Source organism: Dreissena polymorpha, chromosome 1 (assembly GCF_020536995.1).
Source record: "Dreissena polymorpha isolate Duluth1 chromosome 1, UMN_Dpol_1.0, whole genome shotgun sequence".
NCBI classification, from domain to species: Eukaryota; Metazoa; Mollusca; class Bivalvia; order Myida; family Dreissenidae; genus Dreissena; species Dreissena polymorpha.
Window position 1 is genome coordinate 80442891 of NC_068355.1, and position 13584 is coordinate 80456474.

At 36.0% G+C, this 13584-nt stretch overlaps 1 protein-coding gene across 2 annotated transcripts in view; it reads left to right on the top strand.

Moving 5' to 3' along the window:
* Positions 1-13584, top strand: part of LOC127837399 (sodium-dependent serotonin transporter-like) — a 71499-nt gene that overhangs the window by 49579 nt on the left and 8336 nt on the right. For both annotated transcript variants that reach the window (XR_008029264.1, XM_052364410.1), the window contains exons 7-12: positions 886-989; positions 1615-1739; positions 8279-8391; positions 10786-10914; positions 12714-12813; positions 13168-13268. Coding sequence is in view for 1 of the 2 variants with exons in the window: in XM_052364410.1 (XP_052220370.1) it covers positions 886-989; positions 1615-1739; positions 8279-8391; positions 10786-10914; positions 12714-12813; positions 13168-13268 (672 nt within the window). In the remaining variant the exon portion in view is untranslated. The remainder of the gene's footprint in view (positions 1-885; positions 990-1614; positions 1740-8278; positions 8392-10785; positions 10915-12713; positions 12814-13167; positions 13269-13584) is intronic.

Sequence of the window (13584 nt, forward strand, 5' to 3'; positions counted from 1 at the left end):
TCATGAAAATTTTATGAGGTTTTAGTTATATTTTGTAAAATATTGATGACAGGGTCAAAACAAATGTATACAATTTCTAAGAAATGCATGAAACATGTAATGAGCATATACACCAATACCCGTATCAATTATACATCAAATGAACAAGACGATAGCGAGATGTGACGTCACAACCGAAGTAAGTCTACGGCGTAACAGTTGCATTCCTATGGGATATTTGTGATATTACATTCTGGGCATTCGTGGAATATTGATGGGTTTCCCTTGGAATGTAAAAGTTTTTTCATGACATGTTTGTTGGTAAATGTCTTGTATAACTGACTTGAATACACGTTATTCGAGCCATATATTTTGGATAATGATTACGTTTATCTCGGGTATTAACGGAGCAAACAATATGCGGTTTTGCGTGCATTAATTGTTTGTCCGTATGAAAAATGGGAATATGAAATTATTCAAATCACATTTATGTTGGTTTTGTATTGCATGTTTACGGGATATTCATATTTGTTTTATTTATGATGCCGTTTTTATCATGCTATGCGAGAAAAACTGTACCTTAACCCATTTATGCCTAGCGTCTAGAAAAAAGGCCTTTGCAAACAGCGTAGACCCAGATGAGACGCCGCATGATGCGGCGTCTCATCAGGGTCTGCGCTGTTTCTTGAAAGGAATTTCTGTAAGAAATATGATAATATATAAATAAATATACAAGACATCCCTAATTTTGGAAACTAATTGATTCAATTTAGAAGGATGGGAGAGTCCACTAGGCATAAAAAGGTTAAAAACGTTTCAAATGGGATACTGATGGTTCTTATAATATTTGGTTGTTCACGACTTTGTATGCCACTATGCGTTATGCGTATGCGGCTGTCCCTACAGGTATGGATAGACGCTGCCGCCCAGGTGTTCTTCAGTCTCGGACCCGGGTTCGGCACCCTCCTTGCTCTGTCCAGCTACAATAAGTTCAACAACAACTGCTACCTGTGAGTATGCTTGTTTCAATCACACACTTCAACCCTTTACCACTGAGATACATATTTTGAAGCATTTGTAGTCCCTTAGAAAGTTACATTTAATTCAAAACTTTTCTTACTAGATTCAAGTTTTAGAGGCTTCATTTCCAACCTATAGATACCGATGAGTAGCAAACAGCATAAAACCTGAACAGACTGCGAGTTACTTGCAGGCTGTTCTGGCTTTATGCTGTTTGCACTTAGCCATTTTCACTTTTCTTCTGAGTGGGAAAGGGTTAACCCATTTATGCCTAATGGACTCTCCCATCCTTCAAAATTGGATCGATTTATTTCCAAAATTAGGGATGCCTAGTATAGTTATTTCTTTAGTTAGAATATTTCTTACAGAACTTCCTTTAAGCAAACAGCGCAGATCCTGATGAGACGCCGCATCATGCGTCGTTTCATCTGGGTCTACGCTGTTTGCCAAGGCCTTTTTTCTAGACGCTAGGCATAAATGGGTTAATGTGTTACTAGAACGTTCACATGCTATACAGAGTGCACAGCGGTCTTAGTATGTGTGAACCACTTATATTTGGTGTCATCAGCAAAAATAACACGTTTCGATTAAATGCTCATGCTTTTTTCACCACAGAGACGCCATGATCACGGCTGGCATCAACTGCTTCACGAGCCTGCTTGCCGGCTTCGTCGTCTTCGCCGTTCTCGGCTACATGAGTCATGTACTCAATATCTCCATAGACGAACTCGCTCTGGAAGGTCGGTATTTTGTAGTAGTCCGCACTTTCTAATCAGAGACGCCAGTTTCCGCTTGTTATATATTTTTCGTTTCAAGAAAGTCTCTCTTTAACAAAATACAGTTTAGGCGGAAAGTGTCGTCCCTGATTAACCTGTGATGACTGCATAGGCTAATCTGGGACGACACTACGCACATGCATTTAATCCCCTTTTCACAGAGCGCGGCTCAGATGAGAAATTCCTTACAATTACCTTTAATCCTTTTTACTTATCCAACAATAATCTGTTCTAACATTGGCAGTGTTATTAACATGAGCTACCCCATTTTCGCACTTTACAGTAAGTTATAACCTACGCGTTGTACTTTAATGTTGTAAATTACAGTTGTAGCATTCACGTAGCGAGATTATACGATTTTATCAATATTTATGAATTTATCATATATATTAAACGTGTAAAAAACGTATTATACATATATTTAAATTTAAATAAAAGTTAAGAAAAACATGTGTCGAAATGTGAAATAAGCCAGATATTTAATTCTGAACTCGAAACTGTCTTTACAGTCGAATTGGCTAGCATGTATATCATGCATGTACGATGTGAATCTAAATTTAGTTTTAGTGCAGACTCGTTCATACGACACAAAGACACACTTTTGTTTTACGGATCATTTTAATTTCCTGCAGCGATATCTATTCATACGACACACTAACATTAACTCCGATCCTAATAAAAAGACGAATGCTTCGGTTATTGTAGGAAAATATGTACGAAATATCTTCGTCACAATCGGCTCGGGGCGCTAATATGTCTTTGCTGCATTTTATGTAATTCGTCTTCGATATATAATTTTTCTTGCCTATTTTGTGTTATTGTAACATATTTTTATCAATATAGCACAATTTAACGCGTATAAAAATCGTATAATCTCGCTTTAAATCTGCCTTGCCTAGAAACTCACAAAGTTTTTAAATGTCTTAATCAATCGATTACATTTTCTACGTTTCTATTGGGAATTTGATGGATTGCTCAATTATATCAGATCTTTCCTTTTATACAATTTCTTAAGATGAATTGTTTAACATAAAACATGGACCCTTAAAAAGCTCAGGGTCATAAAACATGTTTAATATCATTTATCTTAAAAACAAATTAAGTTTAAAACGTTTCCGTACGCACATGTAATTTGTCATATTACATGTAATTGACCATGACACTTTTAACAATCGATCGTTGCTCAGATAGCGAATGTAATTAAAATATATTTGGCAGGTCTTTCAATCGAGCAAATATTTAATGTACAACAAAACACAAGAAGTGCCTTAACATCTTTCACAATGTGTACCATTTCATTTCAGCAAATAATAAGTTAACAATTTACCGGTAACATTGAAAGGAAAAATGCGTTATGTACGGAAGCGTATATGGTGCACCTCAATAATATGGTCATGCCGGATTAGTTTATATCGACTAACTGCGAAATAACGTGGTATGTCGACATAGTTTTGTAGCTTTTTACCCACTTAATTTTACTCGCCATAACGACATTAAGTTAAAGTCTCGACGTAAATGTTTACGGCTTTTTCCGAAAAAATATTTGGTCGACATGATCTAAGTCGACAAATCAACATAATTTTTGGCGTCATGCTCTTGTGAAAATGACTTGCCATCGTAGTTTTAGTCGACACGATGAGTAATTTTTTACGCCATGACAACTTTTTCATATCATGCCGTCATAGAATATGGTGCACCCCAATCATATGGTCATGTCGGATTAGTTTATATCGACTTACTGTGAAATAACGTGGTATGTCGTCATAGTTTTGTAGGTTTTTCCCTCTTAATTTTACTTGCCATAACGAAATTCGGTTAAAGTCTCGACGTAAATGTTTCCGGCTTTTCCCGAAAAAATAGTTGGTCGACATGATCTAAGTCGATAAATCAACATAATTTTTTGCGTCATGCTCTTGTGAAAATGACTTGCCATCATAGTTTTAGTCGACACGATGAATTATTTTTTACACCTTTTTCATATCATTCCGTCATAGAATGTTGACATCATCACAGCATCAGGATGTACCATATACGCTTCCATAGTTATGCGATATGCACTTGGAATACAATATGAATGTCTTGTTTATGTTTGTGCCTTACCAATTTTAATTTTTGCGTGCACATATTTTTGCAAGATTATGACATGTTCAATAATTTATTATTCTAAGTTGTAAAGATTTAAGTCAGCGTAAATAGAAAAAATACAGGAAACATCGTTTACATTAAGATTTAGTATGCAATTTAATAGCCGTAATTGAATTTAGATCCGTCGGCGTCTAAAGCAGGTGTACATTTACCACGTGTTGAGGATAAATACCTTTGTTATTAATAGTTTATGATTTGGGTACATAACAAGGTTCTCAGTGTTCTGGCACTGACACGGATAATTGTGGAGACATGCTTTTACTTTAAATGTGCCAGCTTAAAGGGACCTGATCACAATTTGGTAAAGAAACTAAATAGGAAAAAAATGTTTCAGATTTGCAATTGTTCGGTGTAGTTTTGTTTTTTGTGAGGAAACAATAATACTTAACATTTACCATGCTCTTAAATATCGATTATATGCATCTGTTGACGAGTAAAAAAACTTTTAGTGCTACGGACACGGAACGATTTAATAATTTGGAGACTTTTGTTGTTACAGTAATATTTTGTGACACTACCTAGACTGCGTTTATAAAGTAAAAATATATGTGTCCGCACGAATGACCGAATGGTTTAAGTGTTAGACTTTTACTCACATTATCAGTGGTTCGAGACCAGGTGTGGATAACTTGGTATGCTCCCGGATCGAATGATCGGGGGTATATTGTTTTTGGCCTGTCTGTCTGTCATTGTATGTGTGTGTCTGTCCCAAAACTTTAAGGTTGGTTATGACTTTTGCAATATTGAAGATAGCAACTTGATATTTTGCATGCATGTGTATCTCGTGAAGCTGCACATTTTGAGTGGTGAAAGGTCAAGGTCAAGGTCATCCTTCAGGGTCAAGTGTCTTCTTTTTTTTAAATAGCTTCTGTGCGGCTTCAAAGCGCAGAAGGGGGCATTGTGTTTCACAAACACCTTGTTACTCTCTTTATTTTTTTCCTGTTTTAAACTGAAGCTTTTAAGATCCGATGTTAACCATTATCAAATGAAAAATTCTAATGAAAAATTTCAAAGCATTCAAAATATGTGAACATATAACATAAAATATGAAAAGGCATTAATGACCATATGAAGAATAATGTTCATAATCCTTCGTTAAGTGAAATTGTCACGTACATTAAATATCAGTGTGCACGTGTATCGACTGTAAACTTGTACAAGCATCCTCTTAACGCAATCCTCATAACTAACAATACTTAGATTAATGGGTCTAAAGTATAAAAGGTATTTAAACAATGTAAAAGAGTACTGTTTGACGCGGCATTATAGTAAAATGCAAAGAGTTAACGCAATGACAGCCCGGGGTACGATCGACGAATAGTCATTAATCTAAGACACCCATTCAATTACCATAGTAAAATAGACCCATTGACAATTTTTATGAACGGCGCCCGTTTATCTACAAAAACATCATAGCACCTTTAAATGATATGGACAAAAATGTGATATCGTTGTTTTTGTTTGCTGTTTGTTTTATTTGCTGTAATGTGGACGCATTTTTTTTAATCCATAAGGAATTGGCATGAATCTTACAGAGAAAAGTTTGATATAAGTATGTGGATCCATACCAACCGTTTGCCAGGCGTACACACGTGCTTCTGATTAACTTTCTTTTATGATAACTGGTAAAGTCTGTCATCTGGAATAGAAGAAGTACAAGAGGATTCACTGTAATTGTTGGAACAGTAACATGGTTTAATAATTGAGTCAATAAGAAAATGGGAAAAATGAAGCGTATCGGATGAATGACATGCCTACAAAACAAATTCGGGTGTACGTTAATAAAAGTTACAACCGAAAAACTGATCCATATTTTAATTAAATAGAAATTAAGACGTTTGTGCGTTCTCTTGAAAGACGTTTGTTGACAGAGTTTTTTGAAAATATAAATAAATGACTTTATTAACAAAACAATGATATTGACAATTACTTAAATAAATAAAATAACGAGAAAAGTGATAAGATAAAAAAAGTACCTACCATGGAATCCAACCACGGAACCCAAGAAACAACGAGAGCGCCGATGGCATTGAAAGTCTATGTGCAAGATACGGGGGCGTTTCTGCTGAAGTATATGTTAAAAGATTAGTTGTCTGAATGTAAATGTAAAAGGCTATCAAAAAGATGTTTATTTTGAAGAACAAGACTATTGCCAAGCAATTACAGTCCCCTACCTCGCATGAAGCAGTAATATTATTGTCTCCCGAAATTTGTTTTAGTTTTTAAGAACGTTTTTTTCACGTAAAACGGTCTTAGAAAAATACACTAAAAATGGTGAAAGCAATGTTCTTGGAAAAAAATGTTAGAAAAAAAGTTTCTAAATGAAAAAATTGTAAGAATTACGAAATACTGTGTTAAATATCTATTTCGTCTGCCCAAAATCAGGGAAGGCTTGGAAAAGGACAACCGATTCCCCCTTTAATTTTGAAATGCGGTATGACAAAAGTTTATTTGCGGTGCAAAAAGACTAAAAATCAACACACTTTCTCCACGTAGGCTTTTGAATGTGTATGTCTGCTTAAACGTGCTCATTGCAAGCTTTATAGGTCACGTTTTGTCCAGTGTACGTGTTGTCAATATGTTTCTTTTAAACTCTTAACAGGGTACATTTGATGCCAAATCTTCACGCTGGTATGAACATTTTACTAAATAAACCCATTTATGGCTAGTGGACTCTCCCATCCTTCTAAATTGCATCAATTTATTTCCAAAATTAGGGATGTCTAGTATATTTATTTCTATATTTATAATATTTCTTACAGAAATTCCTTTAAGCAAACAGCGCCGACCCTACGCCCTGTCTACGCTGTTTGCAAAGCCCTTTTTTCTAGACGCTAGGCATACATGGGTTAAATCTCGCGCGAGGTCGAAATGAATCATGTGGGGTTTTAAAGGGATCTTTTCACGCTTTGGTAAATTGACAAAATTGAAAAAAGTTGTTTCAGATTCGCAAATTTTCGTTTTAGTTATGATATTTGTGAGGAAACAGTAATACTGAACATTTACCATGGTCTAATATAGCCATTATATGCATCTTTTGACGATTTTAAAACTTAAAAATTATAAAGCGTTGCAACGCGAAACGATTGAATAATTTGGAGAGTTCTGTTTTTGTCGTCAAATTTTGTGAAACTACGAAGATTGCTTTTATAAGGTATAAAATACGTCAAGTATGTGTACTCGGCGGAATAGCTCAGTAGGCTAAAGCGTTTTTACTTTAGGACTCTGGCAGGACTCCAGGGGTCACTGGTTCGAAACCTGCTCCGGGCAATGTTCTTTTCCTTTTTTAAATTTTATTCTTGATTTTTTACTGAAGCCTTTACGATCCAATGTTTACATTTATCAATATAAAGCATTTAATGAATGAATTAAAAAATGCCAAAATCTGTGAAAAGGCCCCTTTAAACTTTGTCTCTACGTCAAATTAAAGAAAATACATGTGGACATTATTGTGGTCGCATTCATTTCCAAAACTTAATGAAACACGGTCAGAACATTTGTCCCTATTCCGAAAATGTTCCATGTGGTATAAAACTAATAATCTATGTGAAATAAAATTACTGCTGTCTAAATGCCACGTCTATAATCCAATCATAATGAATCTTGTTCAGAACGTTTTTCCCAATGATATCTCAGTTGAGTTAGAAACTGAGCCACATGGAGTCAAACTTAAGTTCACTTAGTTGTTGAAGAAAACGTATGTGAACATATAATATAAAGAAGCGATCTTTATTCCCGAGTTTTAATAAGAAAATTTATTCAGTGTGAAGTTATGATAACTGGGATAAGTTTGAAAATGATTTTGTTTGTTTAAAAGCATAGTAGCCACGTATTTGTTAACATGTCCGTTTATGTGAACCATGCTCTGTGAAATTAATGCAAGTGCCTTAAATACCGTCCCAGATGAGCATGTGCAGGGACGACACTTTCGGCTGTTTTATTTTTCGAGTCAAGAAAGTCTCTTTTTAGCAAAAGTCTAGTTTATGCGGAAAGTGTCGTCCCTGATAAGCCTATGCGGAAAACAAAGGCTAATATTTGACGACACTTTACGCACATGCATTAAACCCCCTTTTCACAGAGCACGGTCAATATTTATTCAACATTTCTTAGTCAGAATTGTTATTGTGATGTTTTTGATAAAGTGCATGTATGAATATATGATTTTTCCAAATTTACCGTTTGCACAGGAACGTTTTTCGTTTAAATGAAGTCTCTTCTTAGCAAAAATCCAATTCAGGCGGAAAGTGTCGTCCCTGATTAGCCTGTGCGGACTGCACAGGCTAATCTGGGACGACACTTTACGCACATGCATTATGCCCAGTTTTCTCAAAACGCGACTCACTGTGTGATTATTTCAGGACCGGGACTGGTGTTCTACGTGTACCCGGAAGCGATCGCCACCATTTCCGGTTCCGTGTTCTGGGCGATCATTTTCTTCGTACTTCTTATCACTCTTGGAATTGACAGCACGGTATGAATACCTTGAATACACAAGACGGTTGCTTATGTTTGTGTATGATCAGCATGTAATCAATTCATGTTGGCTACATAAAACAGATTGGCCACTCGTGAAATCATTATTTTATAAGACAAATAAGAATACGATCTGACACTGAAATCAAATCATATTCTTGTTATTCCATTCTTGAGTACAATTATTTTACTAAATGTGCGAAAATTCATTTGGCATCACGGAAGCTCGTGTATGTTGACCCCCACGAATATGACGTCATATGATCACAAACATGTCGTTCACCGCTAAAGTGGGAAAATGGTGCTTTAGTATCTTTGTCGTCGGTGTTCAATTTTATTTGTTTAATTTGCATTAAAGTTTGTGATCTTTTCTTTTTGTTGAATAAATCGAATTAACTCCGACACCATGGTTATTTACTGATTGTTAAAAAAAAATATAGTCCCCAAAATGTTGGCACCCTGCAAGAGAGAAATGATTAAAACTTATCACATTCAACTCGACCTGAAATGAAATGTGTCGCGTTCTGAGAAAACTGGACTTAATGCATGTGCGTAGACCGCATAGGCTAATCAGGGACGACACTTTTCGCCTAAACAAGATTTTTGGTAAGAAGGGACTTCCTTTAAATGAAAAATACCATAAAAGCGGAATGTGGCGCCCCTGATTAGCCTGTGCGGACTGCACAGGCTAATCTAGGACGACACTTTACGCACATGCATTTTTCCCAGTTTTTTTTTTCAGAACGCGACACAAATGATTATGATTTTATCATTTACTGGCATTCTCCGCTAGAATGAAAATAAAAAGTCCTCATTAAAAGTTTCCAACTACTACCAATTAACACGTATAGAGCATAACTAAAGTGTAGTTGATTCGCGTATGTGAATGCGTCATTTCCTTAACGTATATTGCCTCTTTAAAGTTTTCGTACCATGTACTACATTCTGTACACTGAATCTGTATGGTACCATGACCTTTATGCTGTATCCTGAATCTGAATGGTACCATGTACTACATGCTGTACACTGAATATGTATGGTACAATGTACTAAATGCTGTACCTTGAATCCAAATGGAACCATGTACTACATTATGTACCTTTAATCTAAATGGTACCATGACCTACATTCTGTACCCCGAATCTGAATTGTACCAAGTACTACATTCTGTACCCTGAATCTGAATGATATCATGGCCTACATTCTGTACCATGAATCTGAATGATATCATGGCCTACATTCTGTACCATGAATCTGAATTGTACCAAGTACTACATTCTGTACCCTGAATCTGAATGATATCATGGCCTACATTCTGCACCATTAATTTGAATGATATCATGGCCTACATTCTGTACCATGAATCTGAATTATACCAAGTACTACATTCTGTACCTTGAATCTGAATGATATCATGGCCTACATTCTGTACCATGAATCTGAATGATATCATGGCCTACATTCTGTACCATGAATCTGAATTGTACCAAGTACTACATTCTGTACCCTGAATCTGAATGATATCATGGCCTACATTCTGTACCATGAATCTGAATGATATCATGGCCTACATTCTGTACCATGAATCTGAATGATATCATGGCCTACATTCTGTACCATGAATCTGAATTGTACCAAGTACTACATTCTGTACCCTGAATCTGAATTGTACCAAGTACTACATTCTGTACCCTGAATCTGAATGATATCATGGCCTACATTCTGTACCATGAATCTGAATGATATCATGGCCTACATTCTGTACCATGAATCTGAATGATATCATGGCCTACATTCTGTACCCTGAATCTGAATGATATCATGACCTACATTCTGTACCCTGAATCTGAATGATATCATGGCCTACATTCTGTACTCTGAATCTGAATGATATCACGACCTACATGCTGTACACAGAATCCGAATGAAACAATGTTGTACCCTGAATCCGAATGGTATCATGCACTGCGTGTAACCCTGAATCCGAATGAGTGTACGTACTTCATGCTGTATCCTGAAACTGGAGTGTTCCATGTACTACATGCTGTACACTGAGTCCGAATGGTATCATGTACTACATTCTGTACCCCGAATCTGAATGGTACCATGTACTACATTCTGTACCCCGAATCTGAATGGTACCATGTACTTACTTCGCACTCTAGTTGTGATCCGGATCTACAATTTAAAAAACGACATACATATCGCTGACCATCATTGTTTTACCAAAGTTGGTTTGTGTAGGGTGCTTACTGTCATTTAAATATGATTTTGTTTAAGATTTAAAATGGAAAGATGGGGTGTTTACCTAAATATTTATGAAGTTGTCCAACATTTGCTTATTTGTGGAATAAGTATGTTTACGTCTCTCATTCTTTGTTTCCATCCATAGTTCGGGGGCCTCGAGTCAGTGATAACAGCACTCTGTGACCTAAGCCCCACACTCACGCGGCATCGAAAACTCGTGGTTTTGGTGGTTGTGGTCATTTGCTTCCTGGGTGGTCTCCCTTCCACAACATACGTAAGTGCAGTTCCTTTCCCATTATTATGAATGCATGGGTCACGTGATTGGTAGATTTATTTCATTCGTTTATGTTATCTTCTTGACATATGTTGGAATTCTATCAATGCCGTATCTTTGAATATATGTACTCTGCCTCATCTTTTTATTTAACAAATCAATATCATGTTCGTATTCACAATACATGGCCTCCCAAAGATTAATGTTAATCAATGTTTAATTAATACAAGTAATAATTCGTGTTCGTAAGCAAACATACTTTTTAAAAGATGCAAAAGAGATTAAATAATGCTGGATCTATGTCGGGATCATTTGACTTGTCGAAAAATTCGGAGGTTTTCTAATTGAATATGTTCTCATGCATCAAGATACGGCAGTTGAGTGGGTGTAATGGTTCACCTGTACGAAATCTTCAACAAGTATTATCCTTGCGTCATTAGCATCGTAAGGGCACTTGTTACTTCCAGTTTTATTCGCACTGTAATTTTTTAACATCTATACGCGTTTCAAATCGTATCTCCCAATTATTGTATATGAACAATCTACGCAATTGCTCAGTGTGTTTAATCAACAACACTATTATTTACTTTTTTGTTCATTTATAAGTTTAATATAAAACTATCCTAAGGGTTCAATATAATGGATTTTAAGGCCTCTTGCTGGTTACAGCGTAAAAGATTTACATGTAACTATAAAACTCTGATATCTAAATTCCTTGCGTGGAAACATGAATTATTGTATTTATTGATAACTAAACAAAGAATAAGCCTCCGTTTGAAAGGACCATATGTCAACCATATTGTTCTAATGTTTATATCATATCATAGTTTCATACATACATGGGCCATGCTCTGTGAGAAGGGGGTTTAATGCATGTGCGTTAAGTGTCGTCTCAGCTTAGCCTGTGCAGTCCACACAGGCTAATTAGGGACGACACTTTCCGCTTGTATTGTATATTTGGTTTAAAGAAAGTCTCTTCTTACCAAAAATCCAATTTAGGCGGAAAATATCGCCCATGATAAGCCTGTTCGGACTCTATAATTGCTCATATTCACTTTAATTTATTTAATTGGTATCAATGAGTATGAATAATTATAGTAAGGTAGTTGTTTTTAATCTCCTTAATTGATCTAATTGGTATCTATAACAATTAATAAATATAAAAGGATTTCGCAATTCAATGCAGTGTTTTTTTTATATAGACTTCCTTCATTATTTTACGTTATCAAGACCTACGGTTTGTATATGATACGAGCACACATACGTATGCATTATACGTGAGAAGAAAAATGAACGTCCGTTATCTTAATTTCATTTGCGTGTGCGAGCAGGGAACCTTTCAACATTTTCCCTTAAAGAGCGTTTGACAACACACATGCAAAAGGTAGTTTTGTATCCAAAACCTCTTGGTGCGACCGTATGCTTGCTACCACACAGTGTACTATATTGTTTAGTCTGGAAGAATCACACGCTATTGCGTGTTGAGAAACACTGTGATTCATAATCACCAACTTTTTATTATTGGTCCAATTTTAATGATGTTCTATTATTATTTTTATTTTTGGCTGGTAAAATATCCTTCACGAAGGATATCTGCATATGTTGTTTATTTGCTAGAATAATATAAAGAGATAACTCGGCAAGATAACTCGGCAAACTTACTTCAGATTTAAGGACCCGATGATATCTAGCAGGTATACCCATAGGTAGCTTTTATTAGCCGTGGTGTTTGGCGCGCTGTCGCTACAATCGCGTATGTAATAGATATGGTTTTAATTCAAATCGTTTGTTTGTAACAGGGCGGACAGTACGTTATAACGCTGATGGACACACACGCCGCTCCCGTGGCGTTATTCGGCGTCTGCTTGGTGGAAGCAATATCCGTAAGCTGGATTTACGGTAGGTAACACCGTGTAAAATAGTGCTATTTTCCATACTAGTTACCTCCCTCTCATTATCACCGCATTTATTCTTTTTAACACTGTAAGAATTTCGTGATGTGCTACTCTAAGCGAGTTAAGAGTATTGTCACTACGTAAAAAAACGATATAACACAAACATTCATAATTAACCTGAAGAACACTTTTACATTTTAACAATTTCAAACTAAATAATTCTAACATATTGAGATGTTGCAATGGCGGCAACACTAGTTGACGTCAAAACATGAACGTTCGAATAGTGCTATTTCCAAGTAGGATCAATAGTGTTTCATTTCATGTGGCGCGCATTTAAGTGCAAATTCTGTTATAGGTGTCCAGCATTTCTCTAACGACATCGAGAAGATGCTGGGATTCCAGCCTGGCGTCTACTGGAAGATTTGCTGGTCTATCATATGCCCGATATTCTTGTCCGTGAGTTACATATTATGGCATATGCCCTTGTTTTGTGTGCGAGTTGTACATGACAACGCATGCATGTCTATGGCCACATTTATGAATAATTTGATATGCTTATTCCATTTGATCTGTACGTGAGCCTTTGGCTACGGTGTATGACATCTCGATTGTTCTTGATCTAGATTAAAGATGATTACATAATCAATGAATAACCATCGTTAATGAACCACTATACGCAAGTGAAACATCACTAACGTTAGCAAGTACATAATATTGTTATTAAAAGTAACCATTTTACGATATGGAACCGAAAGCGATTACATAATTAATG